This window comes from Nanorana parkeri, unplaced genomic scaffold (assembly GCF_000935625.1).
Source record: "Nanorana parkeri isolate BGI_ZX_2015 unplaced genomic scaffold, ASM93562v1 scaffold750, whole genome shotgun sequence".
In the NCBI taxonomy this organism is placed as follows: domain Eukaryota; kingdom Metazoa; phylum Chordata; class Amphibia; order Anura; family Dicroglossidae; genus Nanorana; species Nanorana parkeri.
Window position 1 is genome coordinate 359,079 of NW_017307018.1, and position 13,782 is coordinate 372,860.

A 13,782-nucleotide genomic window follows, 5' to 3' on the forward strand; every position below is an offset into this window, starting at 1 on the left:
GGCCTCGTGCACATTGGGGAATCGGGTGTTAAAGACACGGGCACGGAACAGGCGCTACCATCAGCCTGCCACAATCATGGTGCATGGCTCCCTGGGCTGGGTCAGCCCGGGGACCGCCACAACTAACCCACAGGGGGGTGTCCTCTGGGATGCATACATATCCGACAGGATGCGTGAGGCACAAGTTCGTCAGGCCGGTTCACTCAGGGCAGGGGGGGTATGCTTCAGCAGCACGCATACACATGTTGGTTCAGGCCTCTGGCAGCAGGCACGTCAAGGGCCTCATGCTACCCACAAGGTTACGTCAATCACGCAGTATCGTGTTAGGCATGTGCAGCGAGGCTGCTCCTTAGTTCGGAGGATCCGAGGTTATAGGTTAGTATGCACGGTAGTGCCTCGACCTCATTCATACGTCACGTTTCACTTACATCTACACTGACGAATAGGTCATCTGGCTGTCTGGCGTCACTATCCGCACAGACAGTTAGGCTTATTTAGGGTTATCTCAGCACGCCAGCCATGGCGTGCGTCATATCAGGTTAGTGGCCACGCACGCACACCTATTCTTAGTCACAAGCAAGGTGGCAGTCATGGTCAGGTTTAGGGTTGATCCGGCGTTTCTGTCATGTTTTTCAGTGAGGATTGGCAGACATGTCTCATGTCTCAGGAAGCTTAGATGTGGCATCACTACCGGCTACGCCGGCCAGGGGTTCCGAGCATGGAAGCGCCCCATCCATGAGGGCATGGACTATCCCCAAGCTCGTACTGGAGCTCCAGAAGAGGGGCATCCCCTTTTCATCTACTGCGAGGAAGGCCGAGTTATTTAGACTGCTGTTTCCTACGGCGGCCGCCAGTGGGGTGTCACAGCAAGTGTCCATGGAGACTGTGGTCACATCGCTGACACAGATTCATTCCACTTTGAACAATATGTCAACATCTCTGCACGAACTCCAGCACAGGACAGATAACTTGGAGAGACAGGTTGCGGTAGTTCCGGCGGCAGCGGCACCCGACGCTCCCGGCGTTTCTGCGGTTGCCTCCACTTCAGCTGGCACCATAGGGCCCCTCAATCCAGGTATAGGTATCATCCCTCCCAACATCACGCCGGCACATTTTGTCCCGGTAAATTTAAGGAAAGATATATTAGAGGGTAAGGATGTCAACTTAGCATCACTTCTCATTGCCGCTCACGATGTCTCAGATAACAAGGCTTACGCATGTGGGGAGGTGTCGGTCATTTTAAAGGCCAGGGACCCGAGGCTGAACAGGAAACTGTTGGCACTTGAATTTGTGCTGGCTTTTGGCATGTATAGGGATGTCATATGTTCAGTAAGCCCCAATCGCAGGGAAGAACTAGATGCCTACTTACACATAGTGGTGGATCTGGGATACAAGTACGGGGGCCATGCGCTTTATGACTACCATCTGGCTTTTTCAGCCAAAGTGGCGGCAGGTCTGGCGCAGTTTCAGTTTGTGGCCAACTGGGGCAGGATCGATACGTAGGTGTTCTGCCATCACTTCGCAGGTCTCAAATCCCCCGTCTGCAACTCATGTCAATCTTCAGCACACATGGCTGACTGGTGCCCCACACCTGCACCCGTGGACACGGCCACGACTCAAAGACAGCAGGGCATACTGCCTCACCCTTCTGGGTCAGCAACCGCGCAGTTCGACAAATTGGGCAGGGCAATACAGTACCTAGGCAAAGCGCAGATTTGCAACAACTTTAATCAGAAGTCTTGCAACTACCCACAGTGCAGGTTGTTGCACGTTTGTTCTACTTGCTTCAGAGCCCACCCCAAGACAGCATGCTCAGTCGGAAACCCTCAGGCACCATGACTAAGCCGGGTGAATGTAGGAGCGCTGGTCAGTTACTTGTCCATACATCCTGACCCCTCGTTAGCGGATTTCCTGGGAGGGGGATTTTCCGAGGGTTTCCACACGGGTTTCATCACATTGCCACAGGCAACGTATGAGTGCGGAAACTTGAGGTCAGCTCTAGCCGACCCCTCCACTGTAGACGGGTTGCTGCAAGCGGAACTGTCCAAAGGGTTCATGATAGGCCCCTTCTCTGAACCCCCCTTTCACATGTGGAGAGTTAGCCCAATAGGGTTGGTATGTGGGAAATTGTCAAATAAATTCCAGTTGATTTATGACTTGTCAGCGCCTCATTCCATACACATTCCCAGCTTAAATGCATTAATACCTTCTGAGGAATTTGGCCTCAAATATTCCTCAGTGGCCCAGGCGATACAGCACATTTTGGCGTCAGGCGAGGGCACATGGCTGTCCAAAGCAGACATTTCCGACGCATTCAAGTTGCTGCCTATCAAACAGTCACTGTGGCAGTGGCACGGGGTTAAGTGGCGGGAGCAGTACTACTTCGCTACGAAACTGACTTTCGGGTCCAAGAGCAGCCCCTGGCTGTTTAACACGTTCGCCCAAGCTCTGCATTGGGTGTTGGAGGAACAGGGGCATTGCCAGAAAGTGCTGCACTACCTGGACGATTTCTTACTCATAGAGTCCCCCGACAGGGGGACTGTCGGGGGACTCCAAGTATATCTTCAATATACTTGGAGTTCCGGTGGCAGCACATAAGGTGGAAGGACCTCTCAGGACACTGACCTTTCTGGGCGTGGTTCTGGACACGGTCGCCATGCAGGCCAGTTTGCCACCTGACAAGCTGGTCAGGATCAGGGAAGCTATGCATGCACTGGTGCTAGCCCCGACGTGTACCCGGAGGGCCTTACAGTCCCTGCTGGGTATGCTTAATTTCGCTATGCGTATCATCCCACAAGGCAGGGCATTTATTTCCAGGCTACTGGCATTATTACCTACCGCCCCGGATCGGGATTCGGTCATTTTGATCGATAGGGCAGCGCAAGCCGATCTGTGGATGTGGGACGAATTCCTGCGTAATTGGAACGGGATTTCCATGTTTATTCCCCAGGCTTCTCGCTCATCTCCACAGGTGGTTACGGACGCGGCGCCGTCCGCGGGGTTTGCTGCCATTTTTGGCCCACACTGGTTCACCAGCCACTGGCCGGCAGAGGTAAAGGGTATAGATGCCTTCTCCCAGACGTCATCACTTTTCGAGATATACCCCTTGGTAGCGGCAGCTAGGGCATGGGGCCCATGCTGGTCAGGTCATACAGTCATCTTTCACACGGACAACCAAGCAACGGCAGATATAGTCAATAAAGGAAGATCCAAGTCCCTGGCCATAATGTCTTTCTTGCGCAGGCTCACATGGCTGTCACTGCAGTACAATTTTAACGTCATATGTCAGCATATTCCAGGGGTTTGCAATGTGGCGGTGACGCACTTTCTAGGTTTAAAATTTGATATTTTCTTTCTACAGTGCCCGGAAGCGGACAAGGTTCCCACGCCCGTTCCCGAATTCCAGCTCCTAGTACTGGACTAGATAGACATCGGTTGAATGCCACCAGGTTAATTAACAACTCCCTTGCGAAGAATACCCGTAAGGCGTATGAAGTGGCCTGGAAAACGTTCAAAGCATTCCAGGCCAGACACCCCGACGAAGACTTCAGCAGCATGGGGTTTGTCTTGGCATTCATAGCTTACTGCCATTCCGATCTCAAGCTTGCCCACAACACCATTCGTCTGTACTTGGCAGGGGTACAACATTTCCTGGCCTTGGACCATCCAGATAAGCCGTCCCTGTTCGCAGCGCATTCTGTCCGGGCCATTCTCAAAGGCATACAGAAAGAAGGGGTACAGTCAGATCACCATAGGTTGCCCATATCCAGCTGTCTGTTCAGGGATATGTCTGTCATACTGGACTGTTCACCGTTCGGTGTCAGGCAAAGCATAACGTTGAAAGCTGCCATTTACCTAGCGTTTTATGGTTTTCTGAGGCCGGGGGAGTTCACCTCTTCCAGCTCTAAATCAGCTACCTTGTGCAAGGGGAACCTGTGCCGCTACCCTGATCATTACATACTTACTCTGGGGCGGTGCAAGACCAACCAAGTAGGAGCGCCCACGCTCATAAGGTTATTTCCGTCCGGCAACGCATGGTGCCCGGTTGCGGTGTTAGACGGGCTCATGGTCAACTTGTCTCAGGTTTTGCCGCACGGGCCTCTTTTGCCTTTCCCAGTTGCACCTCTCTCCTCTCAGCAGTTCGTGTCATATGTGCGCGTGCTCCTTGGACAGTTAGGTGAAAATCCCAGGCACTATTCGGGGCACTCCTTTCGTATTGGTGCAGCGCCGGCCGCCTCGCACCACGGGGTACCTGCCCATATCATCAAGCGTTTAGGCAGGTGGAATTCTGCATGCTTTAGCAGGTATATTCCAAACCCGCACGCAGAGATGGCTAAAGCTTTTTCATGTTTGGCTGTTAGACGTGTAGTCACGAATAAAGTTTCTTTATTTCTACATGATTGTTTTGCCCCCTTATTTGGTGTACCGACCACTCGGACCAAGGCACACCTCAGGTCTGTAAGTCTATGTCTAATATGTTATTGTTCCACTCCAGAGGGAGAGACTATTGCCACAGATGGCAGGTTCGGGCCACACACTCGCCGCCAGATCCAGGTAAGCAGGCTCTGACTACAAGTCTTAGGCTAACGGGTTAGCCGCATTTGTGGGAGGAGTCGTCATTTAACAAAAGGTAATAAAGAACATATATCAATCATACCATATGCTGGCCATGACTGTGAATTTGCCAAAACGTCTATATTATCTAGCCAAGCTTTCAAAACACCCAAACAACAGTTACCACTTAGGGCTTCATTTATAAACGTTCTGCCTAACGTATAGCTGGGTGGATGCCGTTGTAGGGCACTAGTGCACCTAGATGGCCGAGTATAGCAATTTCCTATACTCATCAGCACCATCTAGGGGTGCTAGTGCCATGTTTTATAAATTAAGCACTTTCTGTTAAAGCCTGCAATACCTGCATATTGTTAGTGATGTTCAAACTTTTTACACCACTTTTTACCACCACCCCAGAATACTGTAGATGCATAAGTAATCCACCATAACTATATGCTATTTTAAAGAAGATAGTTTTTACATCTTTCATTTCTTTGGACAACGTATTGTTCCATTTATGCCAAGCTTACGTAATCAGCAAACGCAATGCCATGAATAAAGATGGTCAGTACTGATAAATATTCTTAAACCACAAAACCACTGATGAACTAGAGAAATGAAATGTCAGTAAGCAGCCTTTCTCCCACCTCATTGTACAGTTGAGGTTTGACTTTCACACTTTCCACCTACATTGTAATATGTGCTGTGGGTGGTCTGCTCCAGGACCACTGCTCCCCCTGATTAGTCACAGCTCGGTATCAAAATTACATTGTGGAAAGTACATAGGGCCCAATAGTTGAAGAAAAAGAAAATCAGAGTGACATCTAATAAACTATATTGCTGTTTAATATCATAATAAAATGTTTGTTCTGTAATAGCAAGTCATACTGATTTTCGTAGGCAAACGTGAGTAAGCTCTCTGAATATAAGAGTGAGAAAGGTTGTAGGAGGTGACTAATATGAAATCTTTAATTTACTAATAACCTGCACCTAGTTCTCGTTAGTTGGAAATGCCCCTAGAAAATTAATCTTTTTTTTTTGGTCAGTGTATTTAGGTTAAGCGCTGGTGATATCTGTGAAGACTTATTCTAAAGCTGCCCATACACCTTGCAATCGTCGTACGATTTTCGAACCATCGTACGATTTTCATACGGCGGCCCCATCGTTCCCCGATTATCGCAAGGTTCAATCATCCTGTAGTTAGAAAAAACACCTGGACGAATTGTGGTGATCGACCGCACCTATATTCGTTTGCGCATGATTAATCGTACAAATTTTTACGTAAGCAAACACCACTAACCTTGCGAATATCGTACGATCGACCGAAGTTTTCTAACCTGCTGGATAGTCAAAAGTCGATCGATTATACAGTATTTGCGGTTGTACACTGCCCATCAACCTTACGAATAGATGAAAACGCAATCGCATACGAAAATCGTCCGATAATCGTAAGGTGTATGGTCACCTTAAGACTAACTTTTGTTATCCTTTCTACAGAGTATACAAAGGCTGTTACTCTAATAATAATTATCAGGGTCATAATGAAAATAATAGGTGGAAATGATTGGAAGCAGAATGAGCTCCACAGAAGAAATGCTGTATGCCTAACACCTGAGCATGTATCTTCCACCTGGTCAGCACAGTGGATTCAAATCCCTGACCAGTTTGGAGACCTTAGGTTTTCCAATAGTGATCCAATATTGGGTAATCAAAACAAGCAGATACCAATATTACTTCAATTGGACCAGCAGTAACAACAAATACTGACTTTGCAGAGAAATGGCAGAAAAAATAATATTATCAATGGCTGCAGTACACTATCGGAGAATTATACTGCCAGCACAACAATGTGTATCCTAAGATTTTCTAACAGGCCATGAACCATTGTAGATTGTCCAAGGAAAAGGCTCTATTCTATTAGGTCATTCACACCATCTGCAATGCAGGAACATATGCATTTTCGCATTGGATGAGATTGCACGTCACACTGTTAGGTACTATTGCTCCACAGCGCATGGTAACTTATTACCATTCATTAGGGTCAATACGATTTAAAAATAAGTGTCATGCAATTCTTTTAGTGTGATTTAGATGCAGTAGGCAAATCAATGGCCTGCCCTAGGCAATGCACTAAAAATGCCCTGCACAACATGTGATGTGATGTTGCTTTGCAGAGATGTGAATGGGGAGTTAATGTATGCTAAAATGAGTCCTGAGGAATGAGAATTTGAGCCTGCTTTGGAACTCATTCCTAAGGGCTATTTATAAAGAACAGTGGATAATCTATTGGAGACGGATTTTACTGCCGATATGTGTTATAGATTTTGTTCCAGGCTATAATGAAGTATTGTGGATTGGTCATGGAAAAGGCTCTATTCCATTAGTGTATGCTAAAACAGTTCCTGCAGAATGAGAATGTGTGCCAGCTTAGGAACTCACTCATAGGGGGTCTATTTATACCGAAGCCTAGATACTGCAGAGTAAACTCTATGATTGGAGGCGAGGCTGGTTACAGGACTTTAATAAGTCACAAAGCAAATTATTCATGTCCCAAAGCAACTTGAATGTAATGCACATTTGTAAAACCTACCGCTGTGCTTTATAAATAACATGATATAAGTATCATATATGTTACTACATATGTTCAATGTTTAATGAAGCATGTCAGTTCTTAATGAAATATGTAACAATGTGCACAAATGACTGTATCTGTACTGCAATAGGTACAGTAATACATCTTTTAGGCAAAAGTTTATTTAAAGCCAAACCAAAAAAAGATAATTTACACCCCACGCTAGCTATGTAAATTATCATTAATAAGCAGTGTGTTATGTGTGGAGGTCTGCTGCAAAGTATTCAAATCTTAACTCGCAGCATTCCGACTCCTACACATTATACCGGCTTCTGGGCACTGAGGGGAGTGAGAGATGTGATTCGAGCAGTGAAATGAATAGACAAGTAGTGAGGAGTCATGGATGACTCGACCAGAGAGCTGTGCTGCTCGAGTAGCATCTCTCAGCGGCCCTCCACACACAACACACTGCTTTTTAATGATAATTTGCACACCAAGTATGTAGATTATCATTCCTTCCTGGCATTTGGCTTTAAATAGTAGTGGTTCATTTCTGCAACTTGTACTTTGGATTCATTATTTATATCATAATATTCAGCTTTGCTGGACCTCTTAAAAGAAGGTTATGACTTTTGGTATTATGTGGTTCAGGAAATAGATGTTGCCTATGGCTTAACTACTGCCATTTGTATACTAACTGAATAAATCGTACATATATGGTATCCCTGTCTTTCAGGTCCGGCACTAGTTTCAGGTTAAAGCATCGAGTACACCTGTCTGAGATGATGGTATTATCATGTGATGATGAAGATGATGAGGAACATGCATGTGCTTTCCATAGTTCTCCCAAGGATGCTCTCATCTTTATCTGGCCTTGTAATGGCTGTGTTGCGTCTTTCCGGTAAGTGAGATGAAGATGACCACCTTTTAGGAGAGATATACTAATAACTTATTTATGATAGATGTTTCCTTCAACGGAACGCATCAGTAGATCAAGTGACTCTGGTTAACTTTAAATGTAAATGTATTCAAATATAGCAGTACCTGTATATCCTCATTGTAACAGTATGATTCGTTGTTTAGAATGGTAATATGCTTCTACAAACATTTGTGAAAAAATGGGTCGCTCTCAGGAGCTCAGTGAAGTCAAGCGTGGTACCGTGATAGGTTGCCACCTGTGCAATAAGTCCATCCATGAAATGTCCTTGCTACTAAATATTCCACGGTCACCTGTTAGTGGAATTATAACAAAGTGGAAGCAACTGGGAACAACAGAAACTCAGCCGAGAAAGGTAGGCCCCGTAAAATAACAGAGCGGAGTCAGCGCATGCTGAAGCGCACAGTGTGAAGAAGTCGCCAACTGCCTGCAGAGTCAATAGCTACAGACCTCCAAACTTTGTGTGGCCTTCAGATTGGCACAACAACAGTGCGTAGAGAGCTTCATGGAATGGGTTTCCATGGCCGAGCAGCTGCCTCCAAGCCTTACATCACCAAGTGCAATGCAAAGCGTTGGATGCAGTGGTGTAAAGCACAATGCCACAGGACTCTAAAGAAGTGGAGACATGTTCTCTGGAGTGACCAATCATGCTTCTCTGTCTGGCAATCCGATGGACGTGTCTGGGTTTGGCAGTGGCCAGAAGAACGGTACTTGCCTGACTGCATTGTGTAAAGTTTGGTGGAGGGGGGATTATGGTGTGGGGTTGTTTTTCAGGGTTTGGGCTTGGCCCCTTAGTTCCAGTGAAAGGAACTCTTAAGGCATCAGCATACCAAGACATTTTGGACAATTTCATACTCCCAACTTTGTGGGAACAGCTTGGGGATGGACCCTTCCTGTTCCAACATGACTGCGCACCAGTGCACAAAGCAAGGTCCATAAAGACATGGATTAGCGAGTCGTGGCCTCAACCCAATAGAACACCTTTGGGATGAATTAGAGCAGAGACTGCGAGCCAGACCTTGTCATCTAGCATCAGTACCTGACCTCACAAATGCGCCTCTGGTAGAATGGTCAAACATTCCCATAGACACACACCTAAACCTTGTGGACAGTCTTTCCAGAAGAGTTGAAGCTGTTATAGCTGCGAAGGGTGGGCCAACTCAATATTGAACCCTACGGACTAAGACTGGGACTAGTGTAGTTTGGGAGACAGGGTTTAATATCTCACCAAGTGTTAACTGCTCTCATTGACACAAGAAACTCCACTGTTGATTCACCCATGCCAACTATTTTTTACTGTGTTTTACCTAAAGAATTTGCCGCATATTACTATGATGAATTCAGTAGATGGTGGATGACCAAGAAGTCTCAGAACCATATACTACACATATACATTACTATTTTCCATTTCTCTTTGGTGACTGAGTAGGGGTAAAAACTACCCCTTACTCAATCACAAGGGGGGGGGGCGGCATTTGGGTGCCCCCTTTCTGAAAGGGGGCACCCAAATGCAGATAAGCCCCCTGCCTGCATGACCCCCAACAACTACTGGGCCAGGGTAGTGGGGAAGAGGCCCTTGTCCTCATCACGATGGGGACAAGGTGCTTTTCCAGCGGGCCCCTCTTGTTTTTTTTTTTGGCGTTGGTGTCTCTTTCAAAATTCCTACCAGACCGAATTTTGAGGGGGACCCCACGCTTTTTTTCTTTGCAGGTCCCCCCTAACATTTCTACCAGACCTAAAGGGTCTGAGATAAACTGGGGGAGAACCCCACGCTTTTTTTAAAATTGTTTCTGCAGACTGTTTAAAAAAAAATTGTGTTTTTTTCCCCCTAATGTCATTTTGCTGCAACGAAAATTCATTCGTAAATATTACCACATCCGAAATTTACCAAGATTTTGGATTTGTTCGAATCCCAAACCGAATTGACTTTCGGACCCGAATCCCGAAAAACTAAATAATTAAAAATCCAAGACAAATCGAAACACATTTTTTGCCAGCTTACATGTCTAGTGGCTACTTTACAACACACACAGGGACCTTGAGGAACAAAAGTAGCCACCCTCCAGAAGGAAGGACAGTGTCGGCACCAATGTTTGTTAACAATTAATGTACTTGAATCCATTTTTAAGATTTAACCCCTGAGTTTAGTGTCACTTTAATCCTGGTAGTGGAATAGAAACAACACAGAAACAAGAATTCTAAAATGAAAGCAGATGTTTTATGCTGAGAAATTCTATTAATTGCATTGTTGAAATCCACGCCATCTTCACAATAAATGTCACTTGACATTTATATAGATTTTTTACCTGCTGCTGTTTATTGCACAGACAGGCTATAGTGTTGGTTATGTTACCAGCTTAAAGTAACTGAATATGATGTATTGTCCATGATATCACTGGTCTCGCATGAACTGGCAACTTGTGTTTATATTAACATCTCCAGTCTTCACATGGATGCCAGTGCAAAGTTTTTCTTTGCTTTCATTTTTATTTTATATCTCCTTTTCAATATCTTACTAATGTATTGTGAATAGCTGGCGGGAAGTAGGTTTGTGTAAACATATTTTTGGTCTGTGCCCCATGCTATGTACAAAGTGCAGTAACAACTATTTGGAAACCATCTCTTGAGACATTTGTCTACAGCAGGGGTGCCCACAAGGTCGATCGCGATCTACCAGTCGATCGCGTAGCGATCACTGGTAGATCGCCATGTCCTCTCCTCCCGCCGCTTCTCTGGATCCCCGCTGCTCTCCCCTGCGGGGATCCGAGAAGACCTGAAGAAACCGGCGACGGGGGAGGGCGGAGGACGGAGCCGCTGTCACTATAATGCAGAGCAGTGAGGCGAGAGAGAGACGCTCGGCCAGGATCTGACAGCCGGCGCCTCTCTCTCCCCTCACTGCTCGTCCGTTCTGTCACAGCGGCTCCGCCCCCCCAGCATTTTTGCGGCTCGCACTGGACTGGAACACAGGCACTAATGCAGGCGATCACACTGTGGGCGAGGGGCCTGCCTGCGCAGCCCACGCCCCCTCCCGCCCCTGAATGCAGGTGTTTTTTCGTTGGTAGATCTCAATGAGCTCGTCATTTGAAAAGTAGATCTCCAGACGAAAAATTGTGGGCGCCCCTGGTCTACAGCAACCTTAACCACTTTTGTCCAAGAACCTTTTTTCCCTTTTCCATTCCTCTTTATCCCAATTGGAGATCTGTTGGTTATACACATAACTTTCAGCTTTTTGTAGGACAGGCTACCTTAGCATACAATACACCTTTTTTCAGGACAGATAGGGCTTTCATTTGGTAGTGGGGTTGGATACATATATATTTTGTTTCCTACGTTTATTTAAACAAAATAGATATAAATAAAAACAAACTTGCCTGTCATTTTTACCAACACAAACTAAATTTGTGCAGCCCTAGATATGAACTCCAAAGTATATTCGCAAAGCCTACTGACTAAAAGGATACCACATACAGTAAGTGTTATTTTTTTTAAGGAACTCCAGGTAAAAATGATATATTCCGACTGTGAAAGTGCTCCCTCCAGCCTCTCTCCTTCTCTGCTGAAGCAATGTTATGTCCCTCTGCGTCCTCACGTCCTATACACAGTGTATAGAAAGTGACGACTCGGGGACCTTAGGCTGCTGCAGCACAGGGGTAGCGTGGCTGGAAAGACCGGTCTAACAGCAAGCTGGCTCAGAGGATCAGGGGAGTATAACTTTTTTATTCTAGTCCCTGGATGAAAATGAGTAGTTAACCCTTGCAATGCGGGGGTAGCCCCACTGCAAGGGTTAATACAATTTTTATCCGGAGTTCTGCTTTAATGTAATGCTGCAGAATAGTTTTTCCATTATCAAGTTACATCAGATCACAGTAAGGAACTAGTGACGTTTTTTTGCCAATCTATAGTCTTCCATTAGGATAAGATAAAGTCAGATTTGTGCGAACAGAAATAACATGAAGGTGACATTTTCACAACTTAGTGATTGCTAAAATTCCAAAAGACATTGCACATGCTTATCTAAGTGTTGGATGTTTTGTCATCCAGAGCATTTGAATCATTTGTTAGGACCCAGGGATTAGTGGGGCAGAAAGATGTTTTGTATTTTTAAGTAATTTATCATGTTTTCATTTTTGTTGATTTTTATTTTATTTTAATGAAGGGGCGGGGGCTACTTGATGAGACATTATTCCATGCACTCATGTTTATGGTCTATTGCAGTGACATTGATGGATAGGCTCTGTGCTATTTAAGGAAGACGGCTATACATACAGGAAGTGGAAACAATATCACAGATAATGTCACACTACTTTCGCTTTAGCCACAACGTGAAAGTATTGTGTTGCACTGTGCTGCTACATACACAGTGCTTTTACTGATTGCTTTATAGCAAGAACTCAAGCCCAGGAGCTGAAGGCCTAGAACTAAGCACACAAGCTTGATTCAGTTCTTGGGCTTAATACTAGACCACAGTTGTCACCAGGGATGAACGAATGGGAACGAAAGGCAGGAAAAAGTCTGCAAATCTCCTGAACTTTAGCGCAGAACCACACTGTAGTCTATGGAAGATAAATGGTTTAATTTTAAGTCCACCATTCTCAAGACTAATATGAAAGCTTTTGTTGTAAAACATAGCTAGGAACTGCCATGGGGGGCATGTACTAGTACAAACATTTGATCTAAAAAATACCGGTCAGCGGGGAGAGGGCCTTTTCAGGCGACTTAAAAGCAACATTGAAAATATACAAATTTGTTAAATAACATGCTTGGGGGATACCTTAAAGCTGCACATGCTACTATGGAACAGTACCATGTAGTCTTTTAAAAGGAACATAAAAAAAAAGCAGTGTGGGGTTGCACTTACTATTTAACCAGGCCCGTATCCAAGCATGGGTCCTATCAACATAAAAATCAAGAAACGACAGGTGAAATGAAAAGTCCATAGTACCATACTTGAAACAAAAGACCCTCTTTTTTTTTGAGGATGGACTACAGGAAAAATTATTTTTAACCCTTGCAGTGGGGCTACCACCGTACTGCAAGGGTTAAGTGCTCATTTTTCATTTAGGGTCTACAATAAAAAAAAAGTTATATTCACCTGAACCTGCCGCTGGCTTGCTCTTAGACCGGTCCTTCCAGCCTCTCTCCCCCTCCGCTCCAGCGGTCTAAGGAACCTTGAGTCACCACGTTCAATACACTGTGTATAGTTACATAGTATTTTAGGTTGAATAAAGACAGGAACATCAATTTCAACCTTTGTGTGTCTGTATGAGTTGTGCGTGCATGTCTGTATATGAGTCCCCGTGTGGTCTAGTTTTTAAGAGTACCTTTACCCCTGTATGTTACAGTCTCTTAGGATGGTATCTAATTGATTTTTGAATGAATCAATATTCTCTGCTGATACCATTGCTTGTGGCAGAGAGTTCCAAAATGTAACCACTCTGACTGAAAAGAATCCCCTACGCTATTTATGGTTAAATCTTTCTCCTCCAGATTTAGGTGGTGGCCGCTGACAGGGCCGGATTTACTCTCCCTGCCGTCCCAAGGCCAGGTTCCACAATACGCCCCCTGCGCCGCCAACCCCCCCTCCCCATCAATTGTGAATGGCAACCAGATGGCAGGACGGCGGGGTTAGTTTCAATTTTGTTTTTTTACTGTTTCTTTTTTTTTTATCACTTTTTTTTTAATTCAATTATTTCTTCTTATTTTTATTTATTTAATTTTT

The 13,782-nt window shown here is 45.2% G+C and overlaps 1 protein-coding gene across 1 annotated transcript in view; it reads left to right on the forward strand.

Moving 5' to 3' along the window:
• The window catches only part of TAGAP (T-cell activation RhoGTPase activating protein), a 95,180-nt gene that overhangs the window by 62,128 nt on the left and 19,270 nt on the right, over positions 1-13,782 (forward strand). Inside the window, exon 4 of the mRNA XM_018564425.1 lies at positions 7,863-8,027. Coding sequence (XP_018419927.1) covers positions 7,863-8,027 — 165 coding nt within the window. The remainder of the gene's footprint in view (positions 1-7,862; positions 8,028-13,782) is intronic.